The sequence below is a fragment of the Sprattus sprattus genome (genome assembly GCF_963457725.1).
Source record: "Sprattus sprattus genome assembly, chromosome: 5".
NCBI lineage: Eukaryota > Metazoa > Chordata > Actinopteri > Clupeiformes > Clupeidae > Sprattus > Sprattus sprattus.
Genome location: NC_137924.1, coordinates 15,351,902 through 15,371,583, shown reverse-complemented (window position 1 = coordinate 15,371,583; position 19,682 = coordinate 15,351,902). Strand labels below are relative to the sequence as shown.

Below are 19,682 nucleotides of genomic sequence, written 5' to 3'. Positions count from 1 at the left end.
ATAAAACCCCTTTCATCTCTGATCTCTGCCTGGTTCCAGTGCTATGCTAAAGGGATGCAAAGAGGCCCTTAACAGTAGGGGGAGGTTGCGGGTGGGGGAGAGAGAGACAGACAGAGAGACGCACTTGAGACGTTGTATTGGTAGGTGAAACACGTGGCGTTGAGGACACATGGCTCGGTCTGCACATCCTCCGGGCATGTCTGGTCGGACGCAGGGGGACGAAACATGTGCCTCGTCCTCTCCCTCACTGTGTCTTGGTTACAGGGCTGGAAGAGAGCCCAAAAAGAAAGTAAGTAAATAATGCAGAATAATTCACTGAAATTTTCATTTGGGCAAACAAAGGTCTTAGAAGAGAATACAAAAACAACTTTCCACTGATTGTCTGGGACACTTGATATATTATCAGTCTTATTATATGCAAAAATTACTACAATTCAATTGTCATCTCTAGTCGCTCTGCAATCTTTTAAAAGTGTGAAGGCTAGATGGGTGTTTAAAGCGTCGGAGAATGCTGCCCCAGACGGGGTTTGTTTAGGACAGTGCTGTTTACCTCTCTAGTCTCTAGTCAACTGCAGTGTGTAGGAAGGTCTGTTTACCTCTCTAAGCTTCTGGGACATCACAGCAGGCAATAAGCCAATCTGCATCTCCATCACTGTCACCTCCTAATGAGTATCATTTAGATGGCTAACTGGCCACGGCGATGGAGCTACTGATCAGCTGCACTCGTCGTTAGCGAGAGCACCAATCATCTGAAACCACGACGACGCAACCATACAGCCCAGGTGCTAATGACTTTTATCTATAACCAGAGCTAATTACCAAAGCTCAGTATCCGGATTGATTTTTGTATGGTGCTCATGCGAACCGAACACAATTACAAAAGGGAGCGGTGCTTGGAACACGCTGTAACTGAGATGCTGTACAGCAATGCCACAATGCTCTAATAACATTCGGGATGGGAAACAAAAACAAATTACGCTTCAGCGGTTTGCAATATTCAGCTGGTTTCTGGTGGCTGGGCACCACCAACTGAGACAACTAACCTGTTTGCGAACTGTGGAGAGTTTGATATTCAACAAGCTGGCTTTGGAGAACAGAATTGTAGAATTCAGAAATGTGCGACATTAATTAGCATACCAAATGCATTATTATTATTACAGTTTGCCGCATCGGTGCGTTATCTCTTTAAGGGGCAGAGGAAAGCCTGCCTTTTCCAATTCAGCTGTGCCACTGCGGTGATTGTGAAAAATGGATCTCAGACCACAGCTCCCTCAAGCCCCGCCAGCTCTCTGTCTCTTTCCACCGTGAACATACATGCCGCCCGCAGGGCGCCTGTTCCACCAGAGAGGCAACACATCGTCAGGGAGACAGTGGTCCTACCGTGGGGCACTCGCTCCACGGACCCCAGTGTGACATCACGCATTCGCTGGGGCAGGGCAGGAAGCAGGTCTGCCCTCGGAATGGCATCTCCTCAGGATCACACAGGGTGTCGTTCACACTGGCTGCATGGCCTTCGCTCCCACGACTCACACATCTACAAGGGAGAGAAATAGGGAGAAAGGGAGAGAGAAGAAGAGATAAGAGGGGAGGGAGAGATCGAGGGAGGAAAAGAGGAGAGAGAGAGAAGTGAAAAGGAGGGAGAAAAAGAGGAGGAGGGAGAAAGGTAGGGAGGAAAGAGATGAGAGGAAGAGAGATTAAAGGCTAGAAGTCAATGATGCCATGCCCTGGTGTACCACCCTCTCCCCTCCTCCCTCTCTGCTTACCTGATCTTGCGGCTCTGTACCCCCTCACCGCAGGCCGGGAGCTCGTCCACTGCGTTGATGGTGCAGACAGACCAGGCCTCGGTGACCCACACATGCTCACTGCACTCATTGTGACACGGTACAGCCTCATACACCTACGGATACACACACACAGAAGGGGAGCATAGCGGGAGCGTGAGTGTGGAGCTGTACCAACAGTGGTACTATAACACTTATACACACACACACGCACGCACTCTCTCACACACACACACACACACACACACACACACACATACATACATACATACACTCACATGCATACACACACACAAACACACACACACACACACACACAAACAAACAAACACATGTGGGAAAAAACTACAGTATACCCTAGAGGTGCACATGTTTACTACTGTATCCCAGAGAAGGGGGTGCGTAGGCTGGTTTGTGTACACTGGCAGAGAGAGACAGGCTACAAGGGCTACAGAAATCTCCTGTTGATCTTCAAGCTTTAATTAAAGAGGATTTAAAAAAAAGAAAGCGGTACGCTTAAACAGTATATGCATGAAATCTCTTGAGGGAACGTATTGATTAACCCAGCCCTGTAAAGAGAACTGGGGGAAGCAGCATTCACTTCTCAGGGTGTCGTGTTGTAAGAAGAGGCTCAGGAGAGACTCGTCTTCCTCATTCAACTTCCCATCTTGCATACATACAGGCAGAGGCTTACGTGGCTTCTTTTCTGACTTTCACACATTCCATGATGCTCCTATACCTCAAGCCATGCCTGCCACAGACCACTTGCACTCACATGTTTGTTAAGGGAGTGCACATCCCCACATCATAGATGCTGATTCATCTCCCCAAAAAGACTCTTTATCTTTTTTTTTTGCGTGGAGCAAAGCATTAACATGCGCATCAGCTGTGCAGAATATGGGACATAAATCAAACTCCTAATACCGCCAGAAACAAATAAATACTAATTACTGTTGTGGAATGCACATATTTATTTGCAAATGTTCGTCTCCTGAGGAATAGACTCTTGAGGATTCGATCGGGTGCGAATCGTCGTTCACCGTTAACATCCTTATGGGGACTGCAGACGCCGCTTATTCCTCCTCATCATATCCCATCTGGCCCTGCAGCTGCACATGGCACATATGACAGAACACGCCTGAGCCCTTTTCACTTGTAGACGAGCCATATCACAGCCCAGACAAACGATCCTTTCCATTGACACTGGTGCTTTCCCATTGAAATCACCCAGATAGTTACCTATTTATGGACCATCAAAGGTGATGGAGGATATAAAATGGGGTGCTGATGTATGAAATGGACTAAATGCAGGAGGAAGCTTTAAAAGAAGGCAAAGTGGTTTTACTGTCTTTAGTCTCAAAGAGTAAAACCACCGGAGCCTGACTGGAGAATGGCAAAGAGATATCTCTTTTTTCACCCTGACGCCACATCAGCCTCATCAGACTCAGTAGACTACTATTACTCAACTGAACAGGCAACTACCCAAAAGAACATTCAGAGAAACAAGAGGCTTTCCTGTAATAGTTGTTTGACAGTAATATAATAAATAACTATATTCAAAGAGAGCGCTCTTTTGTTTTTAACCTGGGAACAAACACCTGTGTCGACAGTCGAACAGTTTCATCAAAATGGAAAAAAAAATGCTCACGCTTAGCTCTTTCCACATTACAGAGAAAGCCGGGAGTTCTCTTCCCCCTCCCTCATCTCCATCTCTCTTTCTCTCCTCCCTCATCTCCATCGCTCTTTCTCTCTCTCTCTCTCTCTCTCTCTCTTTCTGTCTCTCATTGTAACTTTCAATTTGAGTGCGCTGTGAGGAAATATGAAATAATAACTCTGGGTCAGCTCCTGTGAGCCCCCTCTCCAAAGGGTTGCTGACGATTCGCCCAATTAATGAAGTCCTCGGCTCTTTTTCAAATGTCAGCGCGAGGGGGCAGCGGTTGAGATCAGAGCTGCTGCAGAACGCTCCGCGCATCATTTTTTTTGGTGCCATGGCACGCGCTCTCCGCCCAAAAACCAACGTGTGTTACAGGGCCGTCACCGAGGGGAGGGAGGGGGTTGCCTGTGCCCTGAGGGGTCATCAGTGTAAGTGTAACTGAAAGCACAGAGCATAAACACAGAATGAGCAGCACTGACCTGAGCCTTTGTAGATGTCCGTGTTAGCAGTGCGTGACAGGCAAAAAAAAAGAAAAGAAAAAAAACAAAACAGAGGAAGAGAGAAGAGAAATGATAGAGCCATTAGTTGGGGTGCACGTCGCCTCTCGGCCCCTCCACAGAGGTCTAAAACCTGCCACTGAGCCTCAACGTTTTATAAATTACGCATCAGATGATGAAGTGCTAAAGATCGGCTGCTCAGGCTGGACCGTTTGTGTCTCATTACAAGAATAATGGGGATGTAAGGAGGATATTGTGATTGGGTGCAGATGGGATTGACTGAAGAGCTGGGGGTAGACCTGGAATTCCAATAGTAATCAGTCCCATTCTGTTGGCAGGATTCTACAGCGGAGCAATAGAATGGTTCTAGAGCTTTGATTTACATGAACCACAAGTACTGTATAGCCCCACATAGATGCATACATTAAGGGGTAAAACATGACTGAGTGGTAATGAACATGATGAGGGGCTGCATGTCTGTGACTGTGAGGGGTTGACATTAAGCCTTATGAAGCTCAATGCAGGGCTTATGAAACTTCATCTTCACTTCCTCAGTTCCTGTGTAGACCTCATGAAGGTGTTGCATGACTGAATCCCAGCACACTAGCTTCATGGACCTGCTGTACTTCCCTCCGACCATTTGTTGTTGTTCTTCTTCTTCCCTCTCAATTTTTAATGAGAAGTAACATTTGACATTATGTGAGAATGTATAGAATACGAGACATAACTGAGACGCACTATGGGCTTATGGCTACAGAAAGTATAGACACAAAAGAGACAACAACTGACCGCTGTAACGAGGAAAGCAATAAACACTACCCATTTTTCAATGACATCATCTGACAAGCTTTGACACAATTAAAAAGGAAGTGAAGCTTTCCCACATGCTTAACTCTGCATGACAAGGATAAAGAAGACACACACTCAAACCATCTCTCTCTCTCGCTCTCTCTCTCTCACACACACACACACACACACACACACACACACACACACACACACACACACACACACACACACACACACACACACACACACACACACACAAGTTGAGGAATGTCACACAAACAAATCTCAGCTCCATACTTGAGGGCTTTTCATTGGTAGGAGAAAGACACACGGATAGCAGGCCTCACAGGCACGCCTGCACTCCATAAATCTCTTTAAGTGTCGCACACTGACTCAAACTTCAAACAGATTGGCCCATTACTGTCGCTTGGCCTCTGGACGGGATAGAAAACAATTGTGCTGAAGAGCAACTTCCCAGAGATGAATGTCTTTCCCATGATGGACTGTAATACACTTTACGCTGCATTGCCTGAATATCTGTGTCACTAATTAAGCATGTAAAGCCAGACTGAAGTCTGTGTGGGTGGGGAGCTGAGACATCAGCAAGTAGACATGTGGATCTAATACACCAATGATACTTAGGCCCTATTATAAAGCAGAAACTGCACTGACTAACTATACAATGCCATCGTCTTGAGGGAATGTGCTCAATATTATCATTGAAAGAATGACAGAAATACACAGCATCCATTGTGCAAGTGGCCATTGTCATTTATGCTATGGATTATCATTCTTTCAAGTTCCTGTTTAAAAACACCACTGGTAGTTAAATAACTGCTTGCAATCCATCCGTACAGGACTCTAAGAGCAATTCATTCTACTGTATGTATTGTCATCGCCATGCATTCCAATTGAAAACACTTCAGCATAGGACGCCCTTCTGGGTCCTCCCTCCTCGCTCCTCAGTTCCTCTGAGAGCTGTTAACAAAAGGAGATGTCCTTCATGACGTCTGTCTTTGAACAACTTCCGTGGCACATGCTGGAGGACAAAAGAACAGCACGTAGGAAGCAGGCAAATTAAGAATTGGAATCCACTATGTAGTCTTTTTTCTGCTTTAGAATATTGGGAACAACATATATATTTTTACAAGAAAAGGCAACAGTTAGTTACAAAAGACCAACTGATAACTACATTTTGATTTACCATACACTTTGCATATTTTTCAACTGCCACTGTTTCACTCGCACTTTATTTTTGCAGATTTTGCGAAAACCCACTCATTTTCCATAGAGATATCTTTCTTTGGAACCAGGAAGTGTTCAAATGCTAACAATATACTCCAAACTACATATTTTTGGTAGACTTGCAGACCCTATTGCCAAGCCTGGACAATAGCAGCAACTCTAAAAGGAGGAGAGACTTTCCTCTGTAAAGTCAGGCGAAGAATACAACCTGTGCGGGAGCAGACAGATTAAACCATAGTCGTGTCACTGCAGAGGCAAAATCCGCAATCATCATACATTTCAGCGGAGTAAAAAAATGGCAAGTTACAGTCCTGTAAGAGACCGATATGACAGCTGAATGCCAAATCTCCTCTGAAAACTGTAACTGAAATAACTCTCCTCCTGGCCCAAGGTAGAGTAACCTCACTTCAAACTATTGCAGGCGATGTTTACTATTTGAAATTGAGCGGAGCAAATAACCCACAGAGCCACTTGGAGAGGCTCTCATGCATGACCTGAGGGGCTGAATTCTATAGCTGTTGGAAAATGGCTGCCCCTCATCATGTAAAGCCTTGTGTGTAGAGCTCTCTTAGAAGAGGCAAGCTCCATTAAGTTTGTGGTTAAAATTGGATTTCAAAAGCACAGATGACCTTTTTTTCCCTTCCTCTAAAAGAAAACGAGGGGGGATTCCATCGCTGTCAGAGGATGAGTGGACGTTTATTATTCCTCTTTGGCACCCTTGCTGTTTAGTTATTCTAATCAGTTGATGAAACCACTGCTAACCTTTGCAACAGAGCTAAACGGCGCAGGCCATCTGGGCAACTGAAGGACTTTGACAAACCTGGAGAGCTTCCAAAAGCCAATTGAGCTTCACCCCACCAGGGACTGTCTGAGCAATATGCATATTTTGCGGGGAGGTTGAAATCGAAAAAAAAGGACACCTTTCCTTGGCTGGTCAGTGGGCTAGGAGTTTAATCCACATGTGTGTGTCCTGCCCTCGAATCACACCTTCCTCGGTTAAATACAGGAGAGGCAGCAGCCAGCTCCTGTAATTCAAACCATCCAGGCAGAACAGTGCTGTTCTTTTTAGAGACCATAAAGGGAGGTAATCTATTCACTTTAATTCCCTATAAGACTTTGGTTTTAAGTCCATTACAACCCTTATTGAGCATATTATGAAGGCACAAGTACTACCAGGCTGTGCAGAATGTCTGAGAATTTTTGTGAGTGTAAAAAAAAAAAAAAAAAAAAGAGCAGGAGAGAAATTGCCGATGACCCAAAAGCACTTTCATCTATGTAAGTGGGTAATCCCCAAGAATGGCTCTGTCTGGCAGAAACATTTCCAGAATGTCTGTGGATTCCTAGTGATGAACAGTTATTACCCCACAACAAACACAATCCTTCCTCTCCTCCTTGACACTCTGACTTGAGCAAGGTATGTCGGCTCAGAGGTGGGAGGATGCTACAGGGGTTTGGGCCAGGGTTGCATCTCTTTTTTCCCCCTTTCCCTCCTACATGCTTTAACATGAGAGAGATGCTCTGTGATGCGCAATATGACTAATCACAGTTGAAAAGCTAAATTGGGTGCAGCAGATGAATAACAAATCCGCCCGCCTCAGACAAATTCACCGCTACAGAAGTGCTCGGCGAAGCCGCTGAGGGCCACTTGTTAATGAAAAAGAGCTTTAGCCCAAATCAAAACATCAATCTCACCATCTATCTGCAAGCATGTTCCCCCGTCTAAACAAATCAAAAAGTCAACAATCTGACAGGGGACATCTCATTCACCTACTCTCTCAGTGCATACCCCCCACCACCACCACCACATTCATGCTTGCAAATGGCAGATCAAAACCCAGAGAAGCATAAATGGAAAACATATTGATTTTGCTGCATTCAATAAAATGAGACGCGATTGTTTCTGGGCCAGGCGCCGCTGACACCACTGCGCAGAAAGCCGGCCTGGCAGGGACGCATTCGGCCGCCATGCCGCACGCGTCCATCTCGATGGCTAAGCTCGGCACCAATTATAGAGACGGAGAGCACAACAACAAGAACAAGCTGCACTCATGCTGGCCTCGCTGCTGCTCAGCTCTTTTTTTCCATGTGGAAAACATGTCAGCCCCTGTTTAGCCTCAACCACCTCTTCTGAGTTGAATTTCAGCCAACTGCTGCCTAGCTTCTAACTGCTCTTTCAACCGAGAATAAAGCAAAAGAAAGAAGAAAAGAAGTATGGACATCAAATATGAGGTTAAACCCACCCTTTTATGTTGCCATGAAAAACATTTCAATTGCATGCCACAAAAATGGTCCATAAAAAGTGGCGACATAAAAAAAAAAGACGTTACTAAATTTTGCGAGTTCTAGCACTCACCACAGATTATCCTAGAATTTATGTACCAGAATGCTGTGATAAAACTATCAACACTGGAAAGCAGAATTAAAAGAAATTCTGTCAACAAATGCCATCGTTAAAAAAGTGCTTCTGTACCTCTCTGGAGTGGTGTTGTGGCTTGGTGAGAGGCTCCCGTGCTATAATACAGGACTGACAGAGACGGAGTCTTTTTTTTATTGCGCACAACTGGCTCCTGAGTAAAGATTTATGGAGCCTGTTAAATTATGCAGTCCAGGCAAAAGCCCAGTCTCCGCCGGTACCAGCCTGGTCCACTTCGGTGTCTGTGCGTGACGGCTGCCATATGGCATGAGGTGCGGGCAAGAGGAATGTGCGCCACGCGACAGGGCCAGAATCGTGCCCACAGCCCCAGGCGTTGAATGAGGAATAGAGCGTCTAACTGCAGCCGAGCCCGGAGAGGCTCTAGGGAGGACAATATCTGCTGCAACCCGTGGAAATAGCATCCTCACTTTGTCTTCATCTAGAACCCGGTTCCGTGTGAGGTTAAAGAATCGCTGGTGGAAATTTCCGTGCAGGAAATGAAATGTCTTCCGTTTAACATTCTCATTCTGATGCCACCGTACGGATTAGTCTCTCATGAATAAGACTACGCACTTTGCCTGACACATTTGTCCACTCATGTCTGTGAACTCAATCAAGGCATACTGTGGCATCCTCTATTTCCCCTACCAATGTGAAAGGAAAATAATGAATAGTGATCAATTAAAATACAATGAATGCATGATAGAATTATTAAATTTCATGAATTTCAGGTGAAAATGATTATTAATGAGGTGAGAAACAGTAACGTCTCCTTAATGTGTCTTAATGTGTCAAAAGCTGCTGTCCTGCAGTGAGTCTTGATTATTGCACATGCACATCATTTCAACATGAGAAATTGTGGATGTGGAGTGACAATTTCCTTCCCAAATGTATTTATCAGGCCCTTAACAGATCACCTAATCACCACACTGGAGATAAGCAGATTTTAAGAATATGAATCGTTCGCCTGCAGAGGGCTGCATTAGGACACCTTCGCTGAGGGAGTGGAACTCTGGCCTAATTGCATCAGTGCAAGCTGCAGGTGGAGGCCAGGTGTTCAGCGTCAGCAACAAATCTACTAGCAGCAGCAAATAGAGTCGGCTGCAGCATTCAAATCCATTCAGAAATCTGCAGAAGCACATTCCATCTGACAATGGGATGGGATCAGGCTGGAGGAGGACTCAAGCTGAGTCTACCTGGCTATACAAAACCTGTCCTGAGGCAGATAAAAAAAAATGCTTGAAACAAACAATAGATAGATACCAGTAGTGAAAGACAAACAACAAGGTTCCGCTGAACAGGAACAGCTGTTTATTGTGCTAAATCGAGGCAGAGACAATTGGCTGGTTGTGACATGCCACTCCAATCGGTTAATGCTTTTCCGTTATAAATAAACAATGAAGGCAGAGTGCTCTCCTGCTCTCTGACTCCTCAGCAGTGGCGGAAGCTCTCTCTGGGGATTCAATGGGAATGCCTGGAAGAGCAAAGCTTCTTTTTACAGCAGCGCTACCTGTCAATACTGTGCCTATTGTGGACGGAACTATTTAATACCTGAAATCGTTGACCGTCACGCTATTTTTAGTAAAGACATATTCCCCCCCCATACGCTATACAGCTTGCATGTGAAGTGTTGTACTGTTCATTTGGTCGGACGCTGTGGATGCGTTTTAACATTCTGTGAAATTCTCCTGTGAGAAGTGCAATGGCCAGCTGAGACCTCTAACAGGTGGTCCAGTGAACGTAACGGTACATTTCCCTTCCTGTCTGTGGGGAGCTGAAGCGGACAGCAGTGGAGGGATATTCCACGTGTCCCTGCCCTTCCTTCCCCACGCCGTACTCCATTACTCCAACACCACTTGGACAGCTGTGTATGTCACATGTGGAAGGCCCAATATGGCCAGTCGCAAAATTAACGATGAGTGCTCATCTCCCCCTTTAAGGATTAGAAGGGCCATTATCGTGGGCAAAACTCTGATTTGGGTGGCAGACTATTAAAGGCTTGCTTAACAGAGGGCACATAAAGCTTGTTAGCGGGCACTTAACCATCTGTACACAAAGCTCCAGAAGAACGCATTTAAATATTTTTCACGCAGCCTGCCTCATCTGCATACTGACCTCTACAGACCGCCATGTCCTTTAGAACCCACTCAAGCATACACACCACATTTATAATACAATTTTCCTCTTTAAACCATGACCCTTTGGGGACCAAACTGTCACAAATATTCTGCGAGACGAATAAAAGTTTGCGTCTGTTGGAGCAAAGGTGGCCGCCTGTCTCTCCGCTTCCCTCTCTGGAGGCCCCAACTGATGAGGAGATGTTGAGTTGGCATTCTGCAGTAGGTCTTGTGCAGACACTGTAAATAGGCATCAGGCTCATTTACTGAATAATTATATAAAAAATGAATGAAAAAACAAACAAACACTGATATGGCCAGTGATGATTCAATCCATCCAGCTAATCACCATAATGTCGCAATAGGGATAAAAGTTTGGACCCAAAAAGATCTAAAAATAGGGCCCAGGTTAAAAAAAAGAAAAAAAAAAAGAAAAAACCCTTTAAGTGCTTGGTGGAGATCACAGGCGTTCTATACAAATAAAACTGAGCTCACCAAGTTCTAAGCTCTAGTGCTGGCGTGGTTACAAGGACTCGTTCCAATAATTGCTTTTGACTGCTGAGAAAATCAAAGCTGTTTGATATTCTTAGAAGAGCTGTTGTGGGGCGGGCCATCAACTCAGCAAGGGGTGGAGTTGCTGGCGCCATCAGAGAGGGTCATGGGCACGAGCACATACTCACACCACCTCTTAACACATTTCACCGACTTCCACCGTCTTTTTTTTTTTTTTTTTTTTTTTTTACAAATTTCCCCAACTGTCAGTAAATCTCATCAACTCTCACCAATTGCATGTGACTGAAGTAAACAGAATCATAGTTTATTAATCAAATGAATGCCAGTGGGAAAGTTAGGGTCATGGCCTTTTAAGAGTTAATTTAAACAAACAAATAGTCATTAATCCAATGGAGCAGTACTACACTGACCCTGTTTGGCACATATGTCCATTTATATTATAATCATTATGGCTCAAAATAAACAGTTCTTTGCCAGTTGCAAACTTCTGTGTGGTAAACAAGAGGCAAGTTGTGACAGAAACCTGCCCTCTTCTCGCCTACATATTCTACCATTAGTGCAGCCACAATGACTTAGGAATCCATAAACCATTGTGCAGCTACTATAATTACACACTTCCCTCATTAGTGCTTTCTGGGAACCTGACGAATTCGATTCGGCCAAGAAAGACTCAATTTACCGAACAATACCTAACTACAGCGAGATAGGGTTTGTTTAGACTCCGCGCCAAGACTGAGGGGCATTTTTCATTGCCCTGTGCATAATGAAGTGAAAAGCATTGGAGTGAATGGAGGCAGTAAATTAAACATGGTTAGCTAATCAAAAGATAGCATTCTTCCTGTGGTTAACCATCACTTCTTTCTGCATGGCTAATAGCCTACAGTATGTTCACTGTTGGGATATGTGTAACACCAAATTTAAGGCTTAGGCTATAAAAAGTTCCAGTATTAATCAGGAAATAATGAGATCAATTCAGTTAATCACTTGTAGTATTCCATTATTATCATAATTTTCATAATAATATCATTTCTTTACCACCAACCCCCCCCTTTACAGTTTTTTTTGCACAAAGATTATATGAAGAGGTCGTTAACATGGCACTTGAGACTTCTTTCTTTGTGACACTTTATGGCTCTACCCTCATTAAACAGTCTAGCTGGCACAGCACTGCACACCTCACCTGATTCTTCAGGTCCAGCTTGGGGCAGGGCCGCCCGCCGTTGAAAGGCTTCTCGCGCAGCCACTTCGACCTGACCTTCAGCCCGCTGCCGCAGGAGGTGCTACAGGGCGACCAGGGCGACCAGTCGCTGAGCTTGCAGTCCAGCGGGCAGGGGATGTGGCAGTCCTCTTCCACAAAGCCTGGGGGGTGGGGGGGGTTAAGAATGTCACTGATCAGAGCCGAGGTAGTGGCCGGGATCGCGCAGCCTCAACTAATCACTGGTGGGGGTTACACGCGGCCGCCCCTGCGCAGAGACCTCCATCTCATTTACAGTGACACAGTGAGCCTGAGGGGAGCTTGCTATTTTGACTAATGACTTGGCTCCCAGCGGCGACGCTGTCTGGCAGCTGACGTGAGGAGTGGATGTGGGGGGACGAGGGGCGCGTGTGAGGGGGGCACAGACCTACCTGACTCGCTGCACAGATCCGGGCGGACCAGATGCCCCCCCTGGTCCATGCAGGCCACGGCTCGGAACCGGAGGCCCTGCCCGCACTCCTTCGCGTCGCGACGGGCCTGCCAGCCGTGGCGAGAGCCAGCTACCGGCACATCAAGAAGGATGCAGGACGACCAATTCCCGTAGGGCTGCGACAAGTAGGCGTCACAGGGACACTCCTCGGTCTCCGACAGGGGGAAGAGGTCCTCGCGCTGGCAGCGTGGCCTCTTCCTGCTCCGGCCTACAGACGGGTGAAATCACATTCTTAAGTTTCAGCCCATCAAGGTGTTTATCACGAAGGAATGAAACATAAGAGGAGATCCTCTATGATATGAATGGCTGTTACAGCTCTGAACCCCCTGTAAGGGAGGTACACCACAGGGACAGGACCATGTCATTTCGTTCCCTTAAATACTCTTACGGTTCCAAATAAATGACTGGGTACATGACTCTCCATTCCGACAGCAGAGAGTTGTCAAATATTATAACAAATTTCCCCTGGGAGAGCTTAATACCCTATTTTGAGCAGACAGCGACACAAGATGCTTCAGGGGAAATCTGATGAGCAAACTGAATTTCTGCCCAGATGAAATCACATCTGGCTAGACATTTGTAGGACATGGCGCTCGTTTTCTGTCTGTCTGCCACTGCTTTGCATTTTTTCAGTCATGACCTGTACCAGTGGACAGGTTGAGGCAAACGTAATCACACACACGGACACAGACAGACACACAGAAAGATGGACAGACGCACGCATTCAAAAATGAATAGTCAAAGATCTGTTTACCATCTTAATCTCACCAACAGGAGGAACATTTTTTACATTTCTTCTAACATGAAATGAGTTTCTATTCTTCTCACTTCATTTTGTGACACAGTTGCAATTAGTGTGTTACATTTGTGTTCTATGGTGTTGAGATGGGGGAGGTGGGGAAAGTGAGAGGGGATGAGTGTGCGTCCTCTGACACCCTGTCCATCATGTGGCCGGTGGGTAGGCCAGCAGCAGCTTCATGGCCCTGTCAGCTGGCGTGTACACACAGCCAAACCCCACTGACACCTGCGAAGCCCCACTTCACCACTGTCAGCAGGAGAGCGGGCTGGAGGGAGCTCATTCTGTCAGAGCGCTGCAGGGACTCCCCCCCCCCCCCCCAGAACCTGAATAAATATGACACGCCGCTGGTGGCACATGGGTGACGCATCGTGAGATATGGCATTACTCCTGCTAAGCCTGCAGTATGCCTATGGATGCCTCGTGCTAGTGTGGAGTGGAGATGGAGATGGAGATAATGCTTGGAGGCAAGTGAGAGCTTGGAGAGCACATTTAGATGCATCAATCCCCCACATGCACACACAACACACACATAAACACACACACAGCGACACACAAACAAAACACTGCGGAAGAGAGGGGGATGCTCCAGCTGCAGGGCCCAACAGGAAAGGGAACAAGAGAAATAAAAAAAAAGAGAAATAAAAAAAGTCCTATTTCGTCCAAGCCAGATGGTGTAAGGCGGGGAGCAGCTTTTGCTTAAGTTCCTGGGCTGCTGTCCTCCACCTGCTCTGCCATCACGAGCTCGCGCTCTCTTGAAGCCTCACGTCCATGGGTGTCCTCCAGCTTCCTGCTGACTCTCCAGCAGCCGCCACCTGTTTCTGCCGATTGCTGCCGGCCCCCTCGCCAAAACAGACCCCGGCTCTGTGGAATCGCTGTCAGCGTACCGGAGCCCCGGCGACAGTCTGTTTGCTCACCTCCATCTTTTAAGCGTGGGTGCGTGCAAAAAAAAACCCTGCTGCCTTTACATAATTGATGAAGCCTCTTGACTGTACACCTGCTCAATATGATGCAATTGGTTAAAGATGCTGTGCTGGATTTTCCCCCAGTTTGCACATGTTCATCCTTCCAAATGTCTCTTCTCCAAATACTATGCAGTTTGCAGTGTGTTAGTTTAGAGCTGTGTTTTGACTGTTCTCTGTGTAGGGGCTGTGGTGGTCTACTGTGAAGTACAGAGGAGCCGGCTAAAAATACTTTAGGCTGGTGTGGTAATGAAAAGCAATCAAGATGTGTGGCGGGCTTTTTTTTCCTCCTGGGCCTAAAAAAAACCCTGCAGTCTGCCTAATAACACAAACCCTAGTCAATCCCTCGAAGACAGCTTTCTAATCGGGTTTTGAAATTGTTCACAGCAGGCCATCTTTGAATATGGAAAGGTCTGTCTTGGTGGGAAAACGGCCTTCAGGTCCTGCATAAGGGATGAACGCCTCTCCAAGACGGGGGAGGTAAGAGAGCTGGTTAATGAAACTGCCTTCTGCCAGCAGCCCCCGTGCCTCCCTTATGCGCTCTCAACGTAAGTTCTCCCAGTAGTCCACTTAAAAGGCTCTCTCCGGCTGCTCTGCTTGTCCCTTTAGCGTAGACAGACTCTTTTGTCCGCTCCCTTAGGTTACCCTGTGCATCCATTTTAGTCCACCTCAGCCAACCGCCTGGCCTCTCTTTATGACGTTACCCCCCTTCATCTTTTCTCTGGTGGGCATCAGCAATCGGGCGTGCTTTACATCTATTATAATTGCAGTATGTTGAATTTTCTATTTTGTCAGAAATACAAGGTGTTTGATAGGTGGCAAGGAGCCAAGATGATGACACTGGGTGCAGCTGGCTGCGACTAAACATGCAATACCCACTGGAAAAGCAGCCGAAAGAAGTGCAAGATATGTTGTGTTTTCTTAAGGATCTTAAAGATGCGGCATGGTCAATTTATTCACTGCTCATCGTTGACAGTATAAAGGGGCAACATCTGAGCCTTTCTGGTTCAGCGAGAGGGAGCCAAATGAACTGAGAGGGCAGAGCAAATGTGAGGATATTGCTCAGTAGACTCCACCAAACACAGTGGGATAATTTACACTCTAAATGAAGAGCATTATGGATGAAGGCAGGGGAAATTTGCGAAAGCCTAAAGGCAACAAATCACAAATTTATGAGGACAAATGATACAATATCTGCCCCAGTGCAGCTACACACCATGTAATTCAGCCAAAAGGCTCTGTCATTTCCATTCAAATAAAGGGATTACAGTGTTTCCAGGGGACCTGTTTTAAACCTGATGGGGGGGGGGGGGGGGGGAGCGTGGAGAGAGGATGAAGACAGTCAACTGCTCATCCCTGAGAGGGATAATATGGACACGTTTGACCTCATGTCATTTCAACACTCCCACAAGTTTGCCCTCCAGAGCTGCAAGAGCACCAGGAGGTTTGTGTGTGTGTGTGTGTGTGGTCCTATTTGTGGTCCTGTCTGTGTAGTCAAGGTGTGAATAAACACTGTGCACGCTGTGTGTAAACTGTGAATGGTGCGCGCAGTGCCTTGTTTGTGGACTGTGAAGTGGAATTGAACTGTTCAACTGTAGCAGACAAAACAAACAGGAGTGCCTTCCCTGACCACAACCACAACCTTCTGCGTGTCATTGCTGTTACCACCTACTACAACCACAAACTGGCACATACTGATGGCTACGATGTGTTGGGGATATTGGGGACGGGAGTAGATGAACACAAAGAAAGGGTGAGAGCAGAGGTTGGCTACTCACCTGTGAGGGTGCGCTTTCGGCTGCGCGGGCCACCGCAGCCCGTGCACTCGGAGAACTTGGACCAGGAGCTGAAGGCACAGTCGTCCTTGCAGGGCACCCAGCAGGGCCTGAAGCGCTGGGGCATGGCGCCAGCCCAGCGCAGACAGCCGCCAACGGCCACCGGCTCCTCGTCCTCGCCCACGCAGCTCACCCCTGGGGAGGCACAGGTTGGAAAGGGGGTGTCATTTGGATTACACGGCCCAGTTCAAACGCACACACACACTCAATCCCACCATCACACCCCCGGCCAAACAAACCTCCCCACCGTTCATTACACTCGGTGGGTCTGCATAAAAGCAGGGCACCAGTCTCACACCACAGGCTGTTTACACGCGCTTGGATCTGCAGCACGGTGTTGATCCCCGGAAAATCAGCTTCCCTCCGCAACATCACAAAAGTGGAGTGATACGGGGGGGGGGGGCTGTAACTTTGAACCTGGGGCCTTTTTGCCCCATCCCCTCTCAGCCTGCAAGCAGCTTGTGCGTTTTGTGAGGGCTGGTAGATCTGAGCCGGGAACAGTAAAACACGTTATTGCCAAAGTTGTTTTCCTTTTCACCGCTGGCTTCAGAATCCCCCCCTCCCCCCTTTGCCTCTGGAAACACTTCCCCGGCGCTCCCCCCTGCTAAGAGCAAGTAAATTATACGCTTGGCAAATGTGGATCTGCTTGTTACCTTTCAGGAGAGTGATGCATCCCTGCCACCCACAAGCCACTATGAGCTGTCTCTCCACCCTTCACAGCCAGAGCAGTGGGCTTCACTCATAGCCAGATATTTGCCACTTAAATGATGACATGTTTTGACATGCCACTTAACCATGTAAGTCTCCCCATCAAGACTCCTATCTTAGAGAGTGGGACACTGGTCTACCCTTTCAACTTAAGTGAGCCGCTAGTAAAAATGCTCTTTGCTTCAAAGGGAAAATGCAGGATACTTTTTAAACACATAAAGGTAAATAAATAAATAATCTAAATGACAATATTTTTATTTGAAATTTGGTAGGAATGTTGCCAGTAGGTTATAGAATAAAACAAAAATGTACATTTTACTTGAACACATACCAATAAATAGTAAAACCAGAGAAACTGATAATTTTGAAGTGGTCTCTTAATTTTTTCCGCGGCTGTATATACATATATATATAGATTGTATAATATCCTGTATATGTTTTAGTCTATATATATATATATAGATTGTAAAGCTGAGACAATTTGATTGTTTTGGCGCTGTATAAATAAAATTGAATTGAATACAGGATACAGTTAAAATAGCAGAAAAAAATTATGTGGTAAAAGCCACCCCAAACTGATTACTGTACAAACCCATTACTGTGATCACAACATCATTGTCCAATGGCCTTTTCAAGATGAGTCTCTACATTAAATATAACAGGTAGTATTCACTGGTTGAATCTAACACATACAGTCCACAGGGAAATACTTGCAACTGCTCGCACCAGAGTCAGAAACAAGAATAGACTGATCAGGAATGATATCTATATGAAGTGGGAGTCTTTCACGCCATGTTGTGTTGCAAGTAGGACTTCACTGCTTAGCTACCAATTCTAAAACATTAAAATTCTATTTGACTCTAGCCCTCTTGGGCAGCACCTTCCCTCAGGGACAGGGTTGTTTTTATCTTAGTGCATGACCCCTGTGATGCCTTTGAGCAGCACATTGATCTACAAACATACCTGTAACACATTGTATTGATCGCTATTTGACTTTTAAATTCTGCCATCTGACCAAATTGGCTAAGTTCTCCTCTCCACCACCAGCTCAATGTGGGGGTCCACAGTTGCGACGATCGATGGCTTTTGCATCGCAAAGCATCCTGTCACTGTGGTGTTGATCATTGATTTTATACAGCTTCCAGCATTTGACTTTGCTTTACAAACAATTTCATCAAAGAATGTTTTTTGTATGTATGTATGACAATACTTGTATCTATTGTTGAATACGGTGTCTCATCAATGTATACACTGGGTATAGTGTGTGAGCTACTCAAGCCTAGAACAATGCCTGTACAGTACATCTATACTGTAGTGTGTGAGCTAAGCACGTCTAAAACATGTATGGATGAACAGTACATCTATAGTGTGTGAGCTATGCATGTCTACAACATGTACAGTACATCTATAGTGTGTGAGCTACGCATGTTTAGAACATGTATGGATGTACAGTCCATCTATAGTGTGTGAGCTACGCACGTCTTAAACATGTATGGATGTACAGTACATCTATAGTATGTGAGCTACGCACGTCTACAACATGTACAGTACATCTATAGTGTGTGAGCTACGCACGTCTACAACATGTACAGTACATCTATAGTGTGTGAGCTACGCATGTTTAGAACATGTATGGATGTACAGTCCATCTATAGTGTGTGAGCTATGGATGTCTAAAACATGTACAGTACATCTATAGTATGTGAGCTATACACGTCTAGAGCATGTATGCATGTACAGTACATCTATATAGTGTGAGCTACGCATGTCTAGAACATGTACAGTACATCTATATTTGAATTGTGAAATACCAAACGGAAACAGCTCATTTTCACCCCTGCTGCAGTCATTTCACAGTCACACTTCTTGGCATTTTGTCACTCGCTTTCGCTTTTTCTGTTCTTCATTTTTTGTGTGGCTGTGCCCTTACCTGCGAAAGGTTGACAGTGGTGACATTCTCATTCAGAATGGGGGCCCCCCCATTTTTAGCACAATTATTTCCTCTTCCATTTCCCTCAGCAGCACACTCTTTCATATTATCTCCCCTCCAAATCGTTAACATTTTATTCTTATCTCAGCTTGTGACAGGGATCATCTTTAATAATGTAGTTACTTACAAAGGTGCCAATGTTTGCTGACTGCACAAAAGGACATACCAGGGGAACTTTTCCCCTTTTCAAAGAGCTTGTCAAACTTCTCCCTCTGGGCTTTTCAATTCTCATTAAATCTACGGGGGCCAGGAATAAAAAGAAGTCTGTTTCTCACCCGACCCCTATTCAATCCATCTCTCAGATTAGGCCGTGATTAAATGAAACGCACTGCGCGGTGCTGTTTGAAGCTCAGTTTTTAGACACTGTGGTCAAAGCCCTGGACTAATTCTCTCTAGAGAATTTAATAAATTGGTCTGCCAGTGTTTACCTATTTCATCAAACCAGATGTCTGTTGTCTCCCCTTTCGGCTTTGATCACTCAAAAACATTCATCTTTCTCAGTGTCTGTTAGAGGACGAAACACTCCCAGATGCAAAGCCGCAGAATACTCAGTGGCCACAGTATGACTCAGCCACCACCGACCTCAACACATGCGATGTCGGATCGCTAACCACTTAGATTAAGCTTATATTTCACACTTCGGCACATGTAAACCATTATATTTTTCAACGCGGAACAGATGTGTTTATTTCTTTGC

The 19,682-nt window shown here is 45.8% G+C and overlaps 1 protein-coding gene across 1 annotated transcript in view; it reads right to left on the bottom strand.

Moving 5' to 3' along the window:
* thsd7ba (thrombospondin, type I, domain containing 7Ba) overlaps positions 1–19,682 on the bottom strand; it is a gene marked incomplete at its 3' end in the record, with an annotated part of 92,135 nt that overhangs the window by 10,330 nt on the left and 62,123 nt on the right. Inside the window, exons 12-17 of the mRNA XM_080838259.1 lie at positions 16,231–16,422; positions 12,636–12,902; positions 12,184–12,368; positions 1,764–1,897; positions 1,381–1,534; positions 125–266 (exon numbers count right to left, since the gene is read on the bottom strand). Of these exons, the coding sequence (XP_080694385.1) occupies positions 125–266; positions 1,381–1,534; positions 1,764–1,897; positions 12,184–12,368; positions 12,636–12,902; positions 16,231–16,422 (1,074 nt within the window). The remainder of the gene's footprint in view (positions 1–124; positions 267–1,380; positions 1,535–1,763; positions 1,898–12,183; positions 12,369–12,635; positions 12,903–16,230; positions 16,423–19,682) is intronic.